Source organism: Cyprinodon tularosa, unplaced genomic scaffold, assembly GCF_016077235.1.
Source record: "Cyprinodon tularosa strain WSP-4 unplaced genomic scaffold, ASM1607723v1 ctg6, whole genome shotgun sequence".
NCBI lineage: Eukaryota > Metazoa > Chordata > Actinopteri > Cyprinodontiformes > Cyprinodontidae > Cyprinodon > Cyprinodon tularosa.
This window is the reverse complement of record NW_024039340.1, coordinates 4,572,305-4,590,909: the sequence shown is the minus strand read 5'-3', so window position 1 is coordinate 4,590,909 and position 18,605 is coordinate 4,572,305. Positions and strand designations below refer to the sequence as shown.

The 18,605-nt window shown below is 39.6% G+C and overlaps 1 protein-coding gene across 1 annotated transcript in view; it reads left to right on the top strand.

Moving 5' to 3' along the window:
• Positions 1-14,504, top strand: part of LOC119797802 — a 36,893-nt gene extending 22,389 nt beyond the window's left edge. The window contains exons 64-86 of the mRNA XM_038307015.1: positions 877-1,067; positions 1,148-1,239; positions 1,494-1,624; positions 1,743-1,867; positions 1,956-2,082; positions 2,821-3,033; positions 3,121-3,291; positions 5,355-5,501; positions 5,912-5,961; positions 6,058-6,190; positions 6,348-6,430; positions 7,283-7,409; positions 7,566-7,756; positions 9,374-9,464; positions 9,607-9,727; positions 9,912-10,093; positions 10,291-10,446; positions 10,530-10,663; positions 10,743-10,876; positions 12,061-12,155; positions 12,304-12,571; positions 13,927-13,980; positions 14,071-14,504. Of these exons, the coding sequence (XP_038162943.1) occupies positions 877-1,067; positions 1,148-1,239; positions 1,494-1,624; positions 1,743-1,867; positions 1,956-2,082; positions 2,821-3,033; positions 3,121-3,291; positions 5,355-5,501; positions 5,912-5,961; positions 6,058-6,190; positions 6,348-6,430; positions 7,283-7,409; positions 7,566-7,756; positions 9,374-9,464; positions 9,607-9,727; positions 9,912-10,093; positions 10,291-10,446; positions 10,530-10,663; positions 10,743-10,876; positions 12,061-12,155; positions 12,304-12,571; positions 13,927-13,980; positions 14,071-14,174 (3,120 nt within the window). The 3' untranslated portion in view covers positions 14,175-14,504. The remainder of the gene's footprint in view (positions 1-876; positions 1,068-1,147; positions 1,240-1,493; positions 1,625-1,742; positions 1,868-1,955; positions 2,083-2,820; positions 3,034-3,120; positions 3,292-5,354; positions 5,502-5,911; positions 5,962-6,057; positions 6,191-6,347; positions 6,431-7,282; positions 7,410-7,565; positions 7,757-9,373; positions 9,465-9,606; positions 9,728-9,911; positions 10,094-10,290; positions 10,447-10,529; positions 10,664-10,742; positions 10,877-12,060; positions 12,156-12,303; positions 12,572-13,926; positions 13,981-14,070) is intronic.
• Positions 14,505-18,605: the final 4,101 nt, after the last annotated feature.

The following is an 18,605-nucleotide window of genomic DNA, read 5'->3' as shown; positions in this document are numbered from 1 at the left end:
TATTTGGTTCTGGCCTTTACTTTTTTCACGCCCCGGTGGGGGCGGGTATGAAGTGTTGGCTGCTGGGCCGCTGACTGGACCGGACCTCAGCCTCATTGAGCCGCCTGTCCTCAGCCGGAAGAGGGGGGCTGGGGGGAGGGTAAGGCAGGCGGGGGAGAAGCACGGGGCCAACGGGTCGGGTTCGGTTGCTTGGCCACCCGCTGGCTCCCTGCCCCCGTCCACCAGGGTTCCCGGACCAGCGCCAGAACTGACGACTCGATTCTGCTGCACTGCAGTCGACCAAAATCCCGGACAAATTTGAAATTCCCCCGGGACATTTTTTTTAAGTCTGAAAAGTAGGACATGTCCAGGAAAAAGAGGCCGTCTGGTCACCCTACCATATCAACAATCTGATGTTTCAGTGAGTGAGTGCTTGTTGCTATGATGCGTCTTTGCTCAGCAGCTTGGCTCGTTATAAACCAACCAATCAGAGCATAGCTAATCTAAATATTCATGATCAAACCATAAAAGGAAGTAACCTGTGGTTTCATTCTAGGGCTTTTAACCAGGCTGCATTAGGGCTCATAGAACAGCTAATATGCCATTTTCAGACCAACCAATGTTACACACCCTATTAGAGACCTGAAGGACCAGATACCCTATAGAATCATTCTATGACCCCCTTTAACATCTAAAGAGAAGCGCCATCTCCTGGTCAGACCCTGTAATTCAGTGAAAAAGTGGAGTCAGAGTAAAAAAATATGCACGCCCAGGAGAAGGCCAGCAGCTGGAAGTTACTTGCCATTCAGATGGCGTTTGACTGGGAAGAGCCATTTTGAATGGCTGCTACTGTTTGTGTTCTCTTCACTGAGTGATTAATGGCTACGGCTCCTGCAGGAGGACCTCCCAAATAGCGTGAGGAGGATCATCCTCCCCTGTGTGTGGCCTTTGGCTCTGAGCAGTAACAAAGGGTCTGAGGTTGATCTGTGGTTCGACGTACGGTTGAAAAACTACCTGAGCTTCCTCACCAAGGACCTTCTGAACTTCACTGTGGTGCAGAACGCCTCATGTCTCTCCTTCCAGAGACTGTAAGTCTGTTCCTTACGTGGTCAGATCCTGAACAAAGGGTCACATAAAACTAGATCTAAAATGTTTTCCTGCTCCCCAGGGTGTCTTTCATGGGAAACAACTTTACCTACAACAGTTCTGAGTTTGGTCGGGAAGATGTGTACCGCACCATCAGGAGCTACCTGAGAGCTGGTGAGCCTTTGGAGTAAAAGTGTGACATGGGATAAATATATGAAGCACTCTCTTAAATTGAATTCTTATGTTTCTAATTCATCGGTGTGTATGGATTTGAGATCAATCATTCAGAAATGTAAAGATGAATGACTCATCATCACATAAGACACTAAAAGTTACATTTTTTGTGTCATGGCATATTGACAAATGAAGAAGATCGAATTAGATTACTGGAATTTCCTCCAACATCAACAATCCTTGTTCTTCTACAGGATCTGGAGCCAGGTGCTACGATCCCAGAGACCCAGAGCTTAACTCCACCTCCTGGTTTTTCAACTACATCGGCAGCTTTGTGACATTCATCACGCTGGATGATCTCACCAGCTTTGTCTCCACCTCTCAGGTATTTTCTCATACAAACCTGAAACCTCTTGATAAACAATCAAAATGCAGGTTTTGGTCATTCCGGATCTTAAGGTTTAATTTAAATGTCCCATTTTACTTGTTTTTTTTTTTTTAAGCTGAATGTCTTCTTGGGCGACAAGGCTAATCTGGAGCTCTTTACCAACCCAGCTATCCCACAAAATGTGACAGATTACTACATCTTGCAGCTCTTTCAGTTCAACTCATCCTTCCAACTCATGATGTAATTATCCAGTGTTTTAATCAAATACATGTGTAACTGATTTTCTTTCACTTTACTGAGATCATTGAACATGCCACCTATCTTTCAGGCTTCCTGGAATTTGGTTGTGCTCCCCGGAAATCCCAAGCTCAGCATTTGCATCTCTAAATGAAGCAGAGACCATGGTCATCTTGGACAAGTTAAAGATATTCTGCAATGGATCAGAAAATCCTGAGGTACCAAATCAACCCTTTTTCATCCATTTTAAGATTTCTGTTGGTCTTACTGATACGGGAAAACAGAAATAACTGCAAATGTTATCTAGAGCAGTTTAAACCCTAGATGTTTAGCAGACGACTTCTGAGCTATGCTTTCGGACACTGGTGAAATTATTTTACAATAAAAAAAACCCTTCCTATAGATCTGGGTTCATATAAACCAAGACGTTTTTGTAGTATTGAGCAGAGCACCAAAGGATCCTTTATTAAATAGCAAACCAAAATGATCCATTATATTGATTTTAAAAGTACCACCAACATTAGTAGCCATTATAAAAATTTTCCCACTATCGTTGATGGGTCCTTTGCTGGTCCTGGGCTTGTCCTTGGCTCGTCCCCTACAATTACTTTTTAAACATCAATATTTGTACTAAAATATTCTTTCTGTCATGATTTGTGGACATTAAGATCTAAAGAGAAGCATCATCTCCTGGTCAGACCCTGTAATTCAGGGAAAGGGTGGAGACAGAGTAAAAACAAATGCACGCCCAGGAGAAGGCCAGTGGCTGGAAGTTGGAGGGGATTTTGCTGGGAGCTGCAGGGAAGTGGGCTGCCATCCGGCTGGCACTTGACTGGGAAGGGCAATTTTCATAAGCCGCTACTGTTTAGTTTCTGTAATATATGTCAATGTACGCTGGTTTGCTGCGAATAGAAATTTAGTTTGCTGCCATCACTGATGCCTGTTATTTTCAACAGAGATCCGCAGCTCTGGCATCCAACATCCAGAACATCACAGAGCAAACCTTCCAAGATCTAGGAAGTGCGTCTTCAGGCCTGACAACAACCCAGATCCTCTCAGTGTCCTCCACAGTCCTGGTTTCCTCTCTGTCCAGTCTGGGCTCAGTAGAGACGTGGGGACAGGACCAGGCCAACGTCATCGTCCAGTCCATCACCTCCATTGGCTTTCAGGTACAAGCCAGGTCTCTTTGTATCACTGTTACATCCATCAGTGTCAAAATACATCTTGGTTTTAATGAGTTTACATATGATTGACAGATAAACACCGCAGCCTCCCTGGTGTCCCTGGGAACTCTTATTGCTGGTGTTCCTTCAGAGTCAGTGGAGAAGATGTCGGCTTCTGAAGCCATCACTGCCTCCAAGAACCCAGCGATTGTTTCCAACATGCTGAAAGCCCCAAAGGTTGTCCAGCAGACCTTTGTCAGAAAGGTAAACATTTCTCAAAGTTAATCATGAAGCCTGTCTGAATTCATCCGCTGAGCATCATCGTGTGATTAAAAACGAAACAACTGCCACTTCGGCTGTAGTTAAGATCATGGAAAGAGTCTTCAAAATGACTTGGTCCTCCATTGTATATGTGCAGAAATACATATGAGAGATACACATACAAGGGGCATTCAATAAGTAATGCCCCTGAACCACTTTTAGTTGTTTGATCTAGCTGTGCAATTATCTTTATCTCTATAGATTAAGTGGCCAATTATAGCTCTAAACTAATTGTGGTTTCTGATTTACATCTGTTTGAAGTGAGTCAAGTCTGAAATTGAGCCTTTTGAGTGTCGAGTAGTGATCCCGGATTTGTATTTGAAAGGATGTACACCATGGGAGAACTTTGATTTAAAAAAAAAGTAGCTTATGGTGATGATCAATTAATCAATCAATTCCTTTACTGTAAACTAAGCACAAACCGTTCATCACATTCATCACATACATCTGGTTGGGGCTGGGGTTGGCCCTGGGAACTATTTACTCAGGCCATGCAATATGGCAGAACGCTGCCGTTAGCTCCATCTTATTGCTGCCAATGGCCCCACTATAATGCTGCCTTTATCTCTGTGGAAAGATAGGAGCCACATTGGGGAGGGAGAGAGGAAAAAAAGCATATTTAAAACTTTATCCTTGACAGGATACAGTTTGAGATATATAAAAAAAAAACCTCATCACAAAAAAAAAGGAAGCAAAGCAGAGATTCACATCGGAGGCTGTAGCCACATGAAAGTCAATCTCACATTTTGAGCATCAGTTGTGTTTGTAAGTTAAATGAGTTCTATTTGTCAATGAATGCTGTCCACAGGACATTGTCCTTGATAAGATGGAAGTTTATCAACCGGGCACTACAGTTCTGGATGCATTCACAGATGTTTGCGGGTAAGGGGGGGCAGAACTGGCAGGTCTGGGCCCTTTCGCCATAACATCCAGGGGAGGTTTGATAAGGAGAAGCCTAATCCGAAATAACACTTATTTTCTTGACAGCAGGCTGCACTGCTCGCCACTCAACAGGCTGCCATTTCCGATTTGACTCAGTTCAAACACCTGTAAATCAGAAACCACAATAAGTTGAGAGCTGTAATTAGACACTTAATCTATAGAGATAAAAAATAATTGCACATGCAAAATTTCTACGGATACGGATATTGGGATTTTGGCCGATATCCGATATGCCGATATTTTAAAACTCATGTAGCCGATAACCGATATCGATACCGATGTTAAAGCTGAACAAAAATAAGTAGTCATTGAAAATAGCAGTTTTGTTATTCATTTCTGACACTTTGAAAAATAATATACTCAAATATATTTTCATATGCTGATATCAAATAGATTTTTAAAAACGCCGTATCGATCTATTTCACTTTCAAAATCTCGTGAAATTTCATCGTTCTGTTACAAACTCTCGTGATATTTTGCAAATTCTTGTGAGATTTTGTTAGTAAAATAGATCGATACCGCTTCAATATATCAACATATAAAAATATGGCAACATTTCGTGAATTTTCGGGGGATTTCGTAGCATAACGATGACATATAGCAATATTTCATTAGTAAAAGAGATTTATATGGTGTTTTTAAATGGCAATATATCAGCATATGAAGATATTGGGATATTTTAATGTATCAATATTTTTTCCCTCGTCTTTAGAAGTTTTTAAGTCTGTAAAAAAGAAGTTTTTGAGGAAGAAGAAGAAGTAGTATTTTTATTTAATTTTTTTTTTAGACTTTACAAACTCGGAAGCTGATCAAATATCGGGTTAAATATCGGTGGGGTGGCCGATGTCCAATATTCAGTTTTAAGGCCGATACCGATAGGGGGCCGATTATATTGTGCATCCCTAAAAATTTCAGCTGGATCTAACATCTGGACGAGGAGCAGGGGCATTACTTATTGAACGGCCCTCTTATTTGGTCAAATAAGAAATCAATGTAGTTATAAATTCCCCCCATTGTCTTATAAGTGAATACATCTGATGCATTGGACTCTTCTTCTCATGCAGATCATTTCTGGGGTCTCCAGTCCATCTGAGGTGGTAAATAATGTCCCTGATTCTTTGGCAACTGAGATCCCTCCCACGATGCTGATATTCCCTGATGGGGCTGCAGACATCAGCGTGTTAAACAAGAAGACATGGACATCCGATCAGGTCAGTCCTGTGTCTTCTTCTATCGCAGAAGAAATAATAACGTGAAGCAGATTTATCCCGGCTGAGGTCAGCAGTAATAAGGATGCCAAAGAATAAGCTTTTGAAGCAGATGAAATATTAATATCCTGTTTAAATGAAGATAAATTTAAGATAGTTGTGTGATGTTCAAACAAGTCCGCAAGCAAAAGTAATTGTTTTCTAGATAAGAAAGCTGCTTTTGCCAAACACTCTGAACTATCCCACATAGTTGCAAAGAGATAATGCCCAAAACTTTCTCCATACTATGAGCAGCACTCATTTTTTTTAGCCTTTTTACCTTGAAGCCTTAACTTGATCATTCCACATTCTCTGTTCAACCAAACAGATCAATTTTCTCTAATATTTGACTGACTTGTGTCTTGTTCTTATAGTCCACCATATTCTTTCCGATCCTGGGTGACAAAGACCTCGATATTGAGCAGTAAGTGACCAAACCTAACAAGTTTTGTTAAGTTTCTCGTTTGCCTGAAAATGTACCTGTGATTTTAATTACTGAGCTTTTCCTTTTTTTCTAAAGGCTTTCTCGATATTTCCTGCAAGGCTTCACATGTGGCACAGTTAGTAAAATGAAAAGATCTCGAATCAGACAGTTGATTCGTGCATGTAGGCCAAGAAAAGGCAGAGATAAGGTGGAGCTGGAGGAACCACAGGTAAGTTCTGTAGAAACATTTCCAAGGCAGCCACTGTAAAAAATAAAATAAAAAAAAAACTGCTAATGAATCCCAAAACTATCGATAAACTCTGAACTGTAAATACAGTCCATTCATTTTATTCTAATATCAAATCTTTTTCCATTGGAACCTGTAGCTGACCTGCATGTACAACCTGCTGAGTGACAACATCTCCCAGAACTTCACAGATTATCCTTCAGACATGCTTCTCTACTTAAAGTGAGTCTAGAGTCACTTCATTACTGTTTCAGTTGTATTGCTAAAACAATTAATTGGATTAATTAATCATCAACTAATTTAGTAATCGACTAATCATTAATTGGAGTATAGAGACAGTTAAACATGCCTTTAGCTGACAGAGCGACCCACTTTGAGCAGGAATTATATCAAAATTGTAACAAAAATATATAAACATTTTACATTTGAGATAAAAAAAAAAATACAGATGTTTTTTTCTTTCAATATGCTCTATCCTACGACGGAGTATTAGAGCCAGGCTAGACATTTTTCTTTTTCTTCTATTTCGAGAATAAATTCGTAACATCATGAGAATAAAGTCCTAAAATTACGAGAAACAAGTCGTATTTTATGTCAACTCTTCCAAGAAGCCCTTTCTTCCCTAAAATGAGGAATGTGGAGCATCATGTGAAGTTCTACTTTAGCATCGGTTTGATAAATCAGGAAATCTTTTAGCAGCAGCATCAAACTGGGCAGGATGTCAAAGTGGACTCTGGTTGCTGATTGGTGGAGCTGCTTGGCTGTCATCTGCTGGGCGGAGCTCCAAGCTTTCTTTCTGAAACGGGTTGTTGAATGATGACTTTATTCTCGGAATAGAAAAAACAATAATCTCTAGCCTGGCCCTAATACTCTGTCGTACTATCCAGAATTCCTTAAGTGGAAAACTTTTATTTTCACCTGTTTTACTTTTGTCAAAAATCTTTTTCTATCCAATTATTATAAAAAAAAAAATCAACAGATGAATCGATTTGCTAAATAATATTTAGTTGCAGCCTGAGTCAATTGCTTAAAATAGTTCATATTTCTTCCCTTTAATATCTTACAACCAAACAGCACCAGAAACATCCAGAAAGGAAACTGCAGGTCCTACCTTTCGGCCCTGGGTGCTGCAGACTTCACTGTGGCCTCCAGCATCTTGAACAAAGGCTCAAAGAAGTTTAGTGAAGCTGGGACCTGCTTGGTGAGTAGCAGTAAAATTAATAATGAAGATAGAAAAAAACCATATGCCAATAGACATACCATAATATTCTAATTTATATTAGAAAATGTTAAACATATGCAGCTGATTAGAGCATTAAGTCATATTTTCCCTGACTAACTCCTTTCACTGCTTTAGGGGATCAGTGGGGCTGCCCTGAACAGAGACAACGTGGAGGTTCTGGGGAACATGGCCTGCAGCCTGGAAGGACCCGACATCGAGAACTCAGATCCTCTCATCCTGGAAAAACTTAAAGCCTGCAAAGACCTGTCTGACAGCCAAATGATGGCTGTGGAAGCGCAGCTGCTCAGTGGAAAATCACAATATGGGTACAAAAAAGTATTCTTTCATCTAGTCTGCATGGGGAAAATAATCACTGCTGAAGTCTATGATTTAGGGACTTTTTCTTAAGCTGTCCTGAGAAAGACCAGGTCTATGTTAGGACAACTTTTTGTTTTAAATAGCGGTTACTAAGGGAAATCAGGCCAGGTTCACATATGGAACCCAAAGGGCATTAAGATAGAGTGACCGATGTACGGAAACCTTATTCCTTTATCTGCTGGGCTCAAATCCCTTTGCTGCATGTTTCCCTGACCTGCATGCTGCATGTGGTAAAAAAAAAGAAAAAAACGTAAACAAAAAGTAATAATTAAAATGCAGGTCAGAGGGAAAGGTCACTCAGTTTTCCATTTCCATTTTAACCTGTTAGAGTCCATAAAAGTGTTTATTACTCAGTACAGCATACAGCTAGAATTACAACATTGTTCTGAACATATTTCTTCTGTTTGAGGAAAATCTTTACCTTTTGGAGTGATCCAGCCAGAGAGCCGATTTAAATGCAGTTCAATTAAATTCAGTTTATTTCTATAGCGCCAATTCACATCATGTCATCTCAGGTCACTTTCCAGTTCACCAGATCATCCAGTCAGATTGATTCAAAGTTTTCTATCTAAGGAAAACCAGCTGATTGCATCGACTCATTGACTCTTCAGCAATCCCTCACACTAAGCATGCTGGTAGCGACAGTGGAGAGGAAAAACCCCCTTTGAACAGGAAGAAACCTCCAGCAGAACCAGGCTCAGTGTGAGCGGCCATCTGCTGAGGCCCACTGGGGTTCAAGGAGACAGAAGCAGCGTAGAAAAAGAAGCATAGATACAAAAGGCAACTGTCAACCAGCTCCACAGGAACTGTCCAGGAAACACACAGCCAGGGAGGCGAGCTCCGAGCCAGCTCCCATGTCAGAGGATGAAGAGAGCACATCCAGTTAGTCACGGTCAGAGAAACAGGACTACACTGGAAAACAGGCCAAGCTCCAACATCTAGAAACAAAGGTGTTGATGGCAGCAGCACAGCTGATATTTCTCTCCAGGATGGAGTCACAGCCAAACAGGAACAGACCAGATGAAGCTACTATGAGAAAAAGCAGAGAGAGCAGAACGTTAGAGATTGAACTAACAGATTCTGCAGAGTGGGAGAATAGAGATAGAATGAAGCAGAATGATGAAAAAGGGGTCCCTATGTCCTCCAATCTGTTGAGGAAGCATCAGAACAGGGTTATGGCAAAGAGGCCTTCAAATCTCAAAGTAGAAACATCCAGAAAAGTGCTAAAAGATAAGAAAAGATTCTAAATGATGTGATGTAATAAGAATTTTTTCCTTTTTAATGGGATACAGACTCAAGAACGTTTAAAATCCAGTGTTTCTGTTAAATATGCCCATCGAACCATCTGGGTATGAAAAATTCTGAGCCCACGCACATATCAGAATACCACATTCTTTAAGAGACTCTTTAACCCAAGATGATTGTATTTAAAAAGATTTTCTTACCCAAATGTTATCCTGGACTTATCATGTGACACTGGAACCACATACATAAAATAATTATTTGCTTTTCTGTCCAAGTTTTTGTGGCTTAAATTATAAAAACTATTTGTTTTCCATTTTTAGAAATATCACCACCTGGACCAAGAAAACACTAGAGGACCTCGACATTCTTCCCCTGTACTTCTCAACAAACCTCTGGGGGCACTTAGACCGTGTATGTCTTCATATTACGCTGCTTTACTGTTACTGTGTCTTAAAAGTGTATTTAAAATTGTTATTATCAGAAAAGAGAGACCTGTATTTTCTTCACCGTCTGAAAAGATCAGGTTCCAAAGCATTTTTTCTGCGTATTTCAGGAAACAAAGAGAAGGTTCCTTAAAGGTTTCATGCCGAACTTGAGAAGAAGAAGAACTCAGAAGAGGAAGCTAAAGAGGCTGTTCAAACAGCTCAGTACTCGTTTGGCAAAGCGAGCAGCAGGTAAACAGTTTATATTCTATGAATACATTTGTCTTCAGACCCAGAGTTAAGTTTACCAACATTGTAATGACTTTACATGAATGTTTTATGTTACTTTGAGGTAATTTGTAAAACAAATATTTCCTTTTATTGCCAAACAAGCAGCAAACAGAAACCCCTCAATCTCCCTTATTTATTTTAAAAGGTTGTAATTCAGAGGAGATCACCCAGGTGACCATTAGCGACCCAGCGTTCCCCTTTGGCTATGATTCGATGCAGTTTGACCTCTGCCTGGACCTTTCTGTGCTGAAAGAAAACCTCTATGCTATCTGCCAGAAAGTGGATGATGATGAATTCCAGAAAATCATTCTGAGGAAGCTCAACCAGGTAACTTAGAGACAAGCAGCATGGTGTGCTTTCAGAAACCTTGGGACAAACTGACCCAGCAGCTATCATGACATGGTAGTCATTGCATTGGGTTGAAATACATAGATGTGAATTAAATTGTATTAAAATATCAAGACTTCAGTGTAAATGTAGCATGTTGCTGTTGTACAGTAACTTTATGATCTCTCCATTAACAGACTTACCCATCTGGAGTTCCTGATCAGGCAGTACAGCTGCTTGCCTCAGTATCTCGCATGGCAACACTTGACGACATCTCTGGGTGGAGCATCACTAAACTGGATACTCTGGCCGCTCTCCTGGAACCTGAAGATGGAAGCTGGGAGAAGGAGAAGGTGCAGCAGAAAGACTGGAAACACCTGAAAAACGTTCATTAGGCTGGTTCTAATCTGGTGCTTTTTCTTCATGTTAACTTCAGAGCCGAAAAATCATCACCAAGTACCTGGAAACATCTGGAAATTCACTGGGCAGCGCTGAGCTGGACGCAATAGGCTCCAACCTTTGCTCCTTGGAAAGCAGAACGCTACAGAACATCACAACAGACAGTCTGAGGTTGGTGTCTGCATGCATAGAAGTAACAAACAAGTTGTTTAGAGTTAAACCAAACACCCCTTTTTCCTTCCTTTTGCAGAAATGCCAGGCTTATAGATGTGTCATCATGTTCAGCTGAGCAGAAGAGAGTGCTCTATGAGATCAGCAACAGCTCCTACAGCGTTTATCGTGATAATCCCATTACCTTTTACAACCTGGTTAAAGGCTATCTAGGTGAGAAATCCTGCTAACTATCTAGTTATCCAACTGAAAACAGTTCAGTGAGATAACTCTCTTGCCGTTTCTCAATTCACAAGAACGCGAGTACGGACTCTTGTCCTCGCCAAGTATGTTATTGAGAAGAAGACAGCAAAATGTATGGAACACAGAAAAGAGAACTTTTAACTAGGGATGCACGATATAATCGGCCCCCTATCGGTATCGGCCTTAAAACTGAATATCGGACATCGGCCACCCCACCGATATTTAACCCGATATTTGATCAGCTTCTGAGTTTCTATAGTCTAAAAAAAATTAAAAATACTACTTCTACTTCTTCCTCAAAAACTTCTTTTTTACAGACTTAAAAACTTCTAAAGACGAGGGAAAAAATATTGATACATTAAAATATCCCAATATCTTCATATGCTGATATATTGCCATTTAAAAACACCATATCAATCTCTTTTACTAATGAAATATTGCTATATGTCATCGTTATGCTACGAAATCCCCCGAAAATTCATGAAATGTTGCCATATTTTTATATGTTGATATATTGACGCGGTATCGATCTATTTTACTAACAAAATCTCACAAGAATTTGCAAAATATCACGAGAGTTTGTAACAGAACGATGAAATTTCACGAGATTTTGAAAGTAAAATAGATCGATACCGCGTTTTTAAAAATCAATTTGATATCAGCACATGAAAATATATTTGAGTATATTATTTTTCAAAGTGTCAGAAATGGATAACAAAACTGCTATTTTCAATGACTACTTATTTTTGTCCAGCTTTAACATCGGTATCGATATCGGTTATCGGCTACATGAGTTTTAAAATATCGGCACATCGGATATCGGCCAAAACCCCAATATCGTGCATCCCTACTTTTAACTTAATACTTCAAACTCTGTGAGCTCGCTGATCTCTGTGACCTTGAAGCTGCTGCTGCCGCAGTGCATGCTGGGACAGCTGTCAGCCTCGAGAACGGACAAGTCTGCTCTGATGCATGCTGGGTAAAGAGGGAGGGGCGAGAACAACATCCGGGGACTTTGTCCGTTCTCGGTATTCTTGGTCTTATGAATTGGAACAGTAGTAGGGCTGAGGATGCTGATGTTTTTCGAGTACGCGAGCACATGAGAACACACAAGTAAACATATTGAGAAATGGCTTTTTATTCCATGTTGGCAGGTGGAGCACCGCAAGCAGATATTAGAGCATTATCAACACAGAACATCAGCATGAGTGTCAACACCTTCAGAAGTCTGGATGTCAATGTGATAACAGTAAGTTGGCATGTGATAACAGATAATGATTGTTTGCATGTGTGTAAGTTCAGAAGAGCTTAAAATATCTCTGGGTTTGGAAATCACATTTGGTTTTGGAGCAGAAAAGCAAAACAACTCTCCCCCTTGGTGTCCTTTTTTAACACAGAATGTAACTGTGAACGACGTCCGAGGGCTCATGGGTGAAAACCTGCCAGATCTGAAGCTGTTTGAGAATGAAACGGTGGTTAGAACCTGGGTGAACTTACAGCGACAGTCTGATCTTGACACACTGGGCGTGGGTCTAATCAGCACCAGAGTAGATGCGACCACAACAGGACCTGGCTCCAACGTGAATGGAAGCACCGCTGCATCACAAAACAGCACAACCGGCACCAACGTGACTCAGAATACTGCAAATGGAACTGTGACAGAAGGTACAAATAGAAATTTTACTCTTAAGGAATTTTTTTCTCTTATATGTTGATGGTAGGTTGTGATCTAAACTGTAGGCCATACTCGAATAGAACATAATTCAACTTAATTGTCATTACACTATGTTATGAAAGACTACCTCTCACTCTTGCACATTTTTCTTTCTTCTTGTTGCGAGAGGATAGGGGCCGCAAATAAATGGTACGAATTGGGACTAGAGGAAAGAGTGAATAGAAAACAAAAAACTGGCACCTGTAGGAACACACAGTGTGGTTTAGGCTTACCTTACATTTCCGAACAGAGTTCCTCAACCAGCTGACATCTGCTGAGGAAGGGAAAGACAAAAATCACCCCCAGGTGTACCACCAGCCCAGCTAAATGCTTGACCAGTGCCCTGTCCCCTCCATCTGTGAACCGTCAAAGGTGCCAAAAGAAACAACAACAAAAAAGCCATCAGGAGATGGAGATAAAACAGGAACATGTAACAACTATCACAAGTACAGAGCAAGAAAATTTACTTTACAGGTGTAGCCATTCTAAATTCCCCCCCTTTCCTTGATGGGCCCTTGGCTGGTCTCCTACAATTCCTTTTTAAAAATCAATATTTGTACTAAAATATTCTTTCTGTCATGATTTGTGGACATTAAGATCTAAAGTGAAAACGTCATCTCCTGGTCAAACCCTGTAATTCAGTGAAAGGGTGGAATCAGAGTAAAGAAATATGCAAGTGGGGGTCACTCCAGTGGCTGGAAGTTGGAGGGGATTTTGTTAGGAGTTGCAGGGAAGAGGGCTTCCATTCGGCTGGTGTTTGATTGGGAAGGGCTATTTTGAATGGCTGCTACCATAACCCAGTGGGAGCAGTGGACTGCCATTGTGCGGCACCAGGGGAGCAGTGTGGGGGTTAAGGGTCTTGCTCAGTGACCAAGAGTGGCAGTTCATGGGAGTGTAGCTTGAACTCAGAACCTCTGGGATCCAAGCGCAATGCCCCTAACCACTAGGCCGCCACTCCCCTAGCAACTCCCTCTAATGTGCTACTGGCCTCATTGGAGCCAAACCTGGTGCACTAGAAACATTTTTCCCCTTTTTTTCTGCAGCCTTTTAAACAGTAAAGATTGTTATTTCTGTATTGGAATTTTTTAGATTTCCAACCGTTGATGTTATACGAGCTTAAAAAACAATCATAAATCAAACTGATCGACTGAAAATGATCAAATAGATTCCCAGTTTGTGTAGCAATGGTTTGATAATGAATGGTTTGATAAAATGTCACAGGCCTTTTACTGAAGCCGTTTTCCTTTAGAATGTACATTTTTAAATCAAAATGCACTTGTCTAACTAAATGTATTTTTGTTAATAGGAAACACAAACAGCTCGAGTCCGGCCCCAGTTGGTACATCCACACCATCACAACGTAAGCTTCACTAACAGACAATTATTTAAAGTAGACTTTAAATTAGAAACTTTTACTCTAATTTGATTTTTTTTTTCTTTTCATTTCCAGCTGCAGCTACAAATGGTGTTCTAATGCCGACAAAATCCCCTGCATTGGTTCTCCTTGGAGTTTTGCTCACAGCTGCTCTACAAATACTTCTACAGCCGGCCTAAAGAGGCCCTGCTGCGGCAGCTATTCTTGGGTTTTTAAGCAAATGTTATCATATTATAGTTCTAATTACAACTGTAGCTGTATTATTTATGCACATGTAGAAAAAGAAAATTAATTTCCACTGTTTCATTTCTTTCAAATTGCTTCTTGCAATTAATATTTTACTAAAGAATCAATAATATGTTACTTTTTTTGGTGGGCAAAGTACAGAAATAATGCTTTTTAATAATAGAAATGTATCTTATTAATCAATATTCTTTAAAATATAATTATTTTATTCCTGTACCTTGAACAGAAATGCTAATATCTAAATAAATAAATGCAACTTAACATAAATGTTTTGCTTTTTGTCTTTTTATACCTGACATCCATCGCCCAAAATCTAAAGCAGACTTTGACTGTAAATCAACTGAAAAAAATCAAATAATACAAAAATATTTATGTACCAATATATAAAGGAGTGAACTTCAGAAAATTCTAAATTTATGTTTTGATAGCTTCCAAGAAAAACTGAACAGGAATCCTAAGCTACAGCTTGTAAAATGATAACCGATAGATGTAAAGTGTTATGAAAAATAATTTAAAAAGTGGAAAGAATTTGATAGTTCAGCCCCATGTAAGCAGGTCTCATCTGTGAGGAGGAGTACAGAAAAATTAGCATAAATAACATTTTTAATTTTGTTTTTTCTCCTGAATAAAAGGTAGAATTAATACTTGAATTTGTAATTATTTAAGGAAACACTTTCCACAAATGATTTCATCCTGTTAATTTTTTTAGCTCTTATATATTCCTAAATATTAGCTAGGTTATTCTTTTTTTAGGTTAAACTTTATCATTCTTCTACATTTATATTTTTTATTTAGGGTTCTAAGAGAACCTTTTTCTGAAATTATCCATTAAAGTTTGATTAGGAACCAATAATGGGTAAATTGTCAGCTTCACAACTGCTGTTATCATTATGTCAGCATTACTGCTTTTACAGCTAAGTCTGGAAATTCCCACAATAATAATTCTACATTGGATACAGAAAAGAAAGCAAAGAAGCAAACTAAGCATTCAAGCATCAATATGTTTTATGTTGTAAAATAAAATGGTATAGGTGCTATATAATATTTCGTATAATTCTTTTGAGTTCTTGTAGTTTGAATGTCCAAAAAGCAGCAAAAATCCAAAATAGCAAATACAGAAATCCAAAATCTAGGAAACATCAAAGAAAACACACACATGGAGCCAAGAAACAACAAGGAACCAGCAAACAGTGACTGACCATGAGGTGTATAAATGGGAGACCAGGCTAATGAGCAGATTGGGAGCAGGTGAGGGCAGAGGAGTCTAGAAGGGAGCTAAGAGAAGGAGACTGACCCCCAGATTCCACATACTCTGTCAGCGCTCCGCTCTGCCCCGCTGACGTACGTCGTGCGAAGCGCTTGTCTTTCATGGAAATCAATGAGAGCTGTTCCACATCCACCGCTACTCCTCCGCAGGTCTCCGTCCACGTACGTCTTCTCCGTCCGTCACCGACAAATTACGGAGCCGAGCTATTTTTTGCTCCGGTCCGGCCAGGTCAAGATCCGCAATTGCAATCGCACCAAACAGGAAAAAGAACATCGACAAATTCCGGTTCGTCAAATTAAAATATAACAGCAACAGATTGGTGACTAGAAATTATAGCACAATTCTTATATATATAAAAAAAAACTAACACCGTTTATTTAAATGATTGGATCCAAACTATTGGTTATTCACCAACGAGGAAGCAGATTTCTCATCTCCATTAAAATATTTATTTTATACCGAGGGACTTAAAGTTTAATTAAATCCATTCAAAAGAAGCTTCTTATTACAGGAATGAAAAGAGATGCTGAGTTGTAGAGAACAAGTTCATAAAAAAAAAAAAGCAGTTTTGAATTATCCTTATCCCCGTTACAAAAATCTACAAATATATATATATATATATATATATATATATATATATATATATATATATATTTGGGCAGAAACTGAACATATGCTGGATATGGTGGGATTTTTTTAATATGTCATATTAAATTAAGCGCTCACAGGGTTCATACAGGAATGACTGACTCTAATTTAATGCTATTTTAATGCTATTTGAAATGATTTTAATGCCATCAACAAGAACCATGTACACAAGTTATTAGTGTACATGAAATATGGAGCTGTAAGCACAGTTACATGACTCCTGTATGTATGTAAACACACACACACACACACACACACATATATACGTATATATATTCCCTAGATTTTTCTCCGCCTCGAGCTTCCTTTCCAAACATACGGCTTTATAAACAGTTCCACGCAAATTAATAGCGATATAATATATCTGACGAAATTGTTTTTAGAAACATTTTTATTAAAGAATCATAAATGCAACGATAAACATATTTAATTAATTTTAGTGCCAATTAAGGCCTTGATTAAAAAAAGAATTATGAATTGTAATTATTTTTAATGATCCGCGGAAACCCTGGTTCATCTGGCGCATGCCCTCTACGATCTCCAAGGAACTCAGAGCGGAGGGGACGGAGCCACAGCGGCGGCTGTAGGCTTTGCTTTGAGCAGGCGGTCTGGAGCGCAGCGGGGCGGAGCGCAGACGGAGTATGTGGGATTTCGGGGTGACACAAGAGGGCAACTGAGGGTAAACAAGGAATATATAAGAACTCCAAAATATAACCAAAAACAAATAGAATAACACAAAATAAAATTAAACCATAAACTAGAAAACATATAAACATGATTCCGTAAAAGTACGGAAGAGGATTAGGGCCACTGGAAAAAAAAGTTAACAGATTTTTTTTATTTTATTTCAGTATAGTATGGGGAAAAAGTCAGAATTCTGACTTTATGTCATGGTAAACTGAAATAAAATTTAAAAATCAGTTAACTTTTTTTTTTTTTCAGTGGCCCTAATCCTCTTCTGTAGTAAAAGGCCTAATACACACAAGGAATACAGTGGACAGGATGCTTGAACCCTTGCACACAGAAACAATGGAAATCAGAGGTAAGAGGAGATCCATGCACCAAGAAATCTTGGCAATAACATCTTTTTCCTATTTAGATAAACAAGCTCAGAGCACGCAACACAGATTTTTACACAGATTTCCAAGTGCATATCAGGCTATCATGCGCACACTCAGCGATTGGATGCAACCAGTTCAAATGCATTGGCTGTGGGAAAAGAAGGAAGGACATCATTATCATATTAGGAAAACGCGCGTTAAATACGCGCGTTGTCTGAGTCAGAACGCGTGTATTTAACGTGCGTTCTAACGGCGCTTGTTGGTTAAAGGTTAAAAAGCGGCGTAATCTCGGGAGAACGCGCGTTTTTTGCGGGTTAATTTCAATCTTAACGCGACAATTCAATGCGAAAAGTGACCTTCTTGGCTTGCCATACTTGGGAAAGCCAGAGCCAAAACACCACACACGCACACACACCAGCTAGATTTCAAAATAGCACTTGGTCGTGTACATACAAAGGTATAAATACTGCGCCATTTCAGGGTAAACTAGCTGTGAGATGTTAGCGCTGTATGGTATTATAAGACAGCTGTTGAATTTCGACTAGTCAATAAACCTTTTTCTCCTTCCGGAGGACAAATAAGGTGAATCATCTCCAGTGTTCTTTCTGTCTTAATGGGATTCTACCATTTTGAGCCCCAACAATAGTAAACTAGCTCGTGGGAAGTAAGAAATTAAGCGGAATTAAGCACTGAGCTGGATGCACAAAGTATACGTCCTTTTTTTTGTGAAATCCAATTTTTTTAAAGGACGCAATGATGTCACAACCAAGTGTGCTCTGTGTTTACGGAAGTAAACATGCATGGTAGTACTGGAGTGTGTGACCCCTGACGGACGTTAAGTAGTTTATGGGAATGCAAACATGTGGACCAGTCAATAGGTTCGGCAGGAGTACAATGAAACTGAAGTGAGTGCAGAATGAAATAGCTGGAGACAGGAGTTGCGCAACAATAATAATTGTTATTGGTAAGCAAAATAGAAAAAAATATAGAACATTTACAATTTCAATAACAATAAACCGGCAACAGGAAACAAAACAAATCCCCATTCCCTGAGCTCACTGTTTGTTTGTTTTAGTCGTTAGTCAAGGCCTTCTATAGTTCAGTTCTTTTCCTCTCCGTCAGTGTGAGTTGTTACCACTTTGTTAACACGTGAGGATGAGGATCTTCAGATGAGAGTTCGGTTCAGTTCTGGGTACAGGCTTGCATCCCCTTCCGGAGAACATCAGGTATCCAGGAATCCGATTCGCAGCTTTCGTAACCATCAGAAAAAACCTAGCCTGCACAACAATTATGGTATCATTGTATGCAGCTCAATATTTCTTCTCTCACACAGCTATAGCTTAAGTTTTTATCTTCTTTTTCCCATATTATGATTTAGAAATAATAAC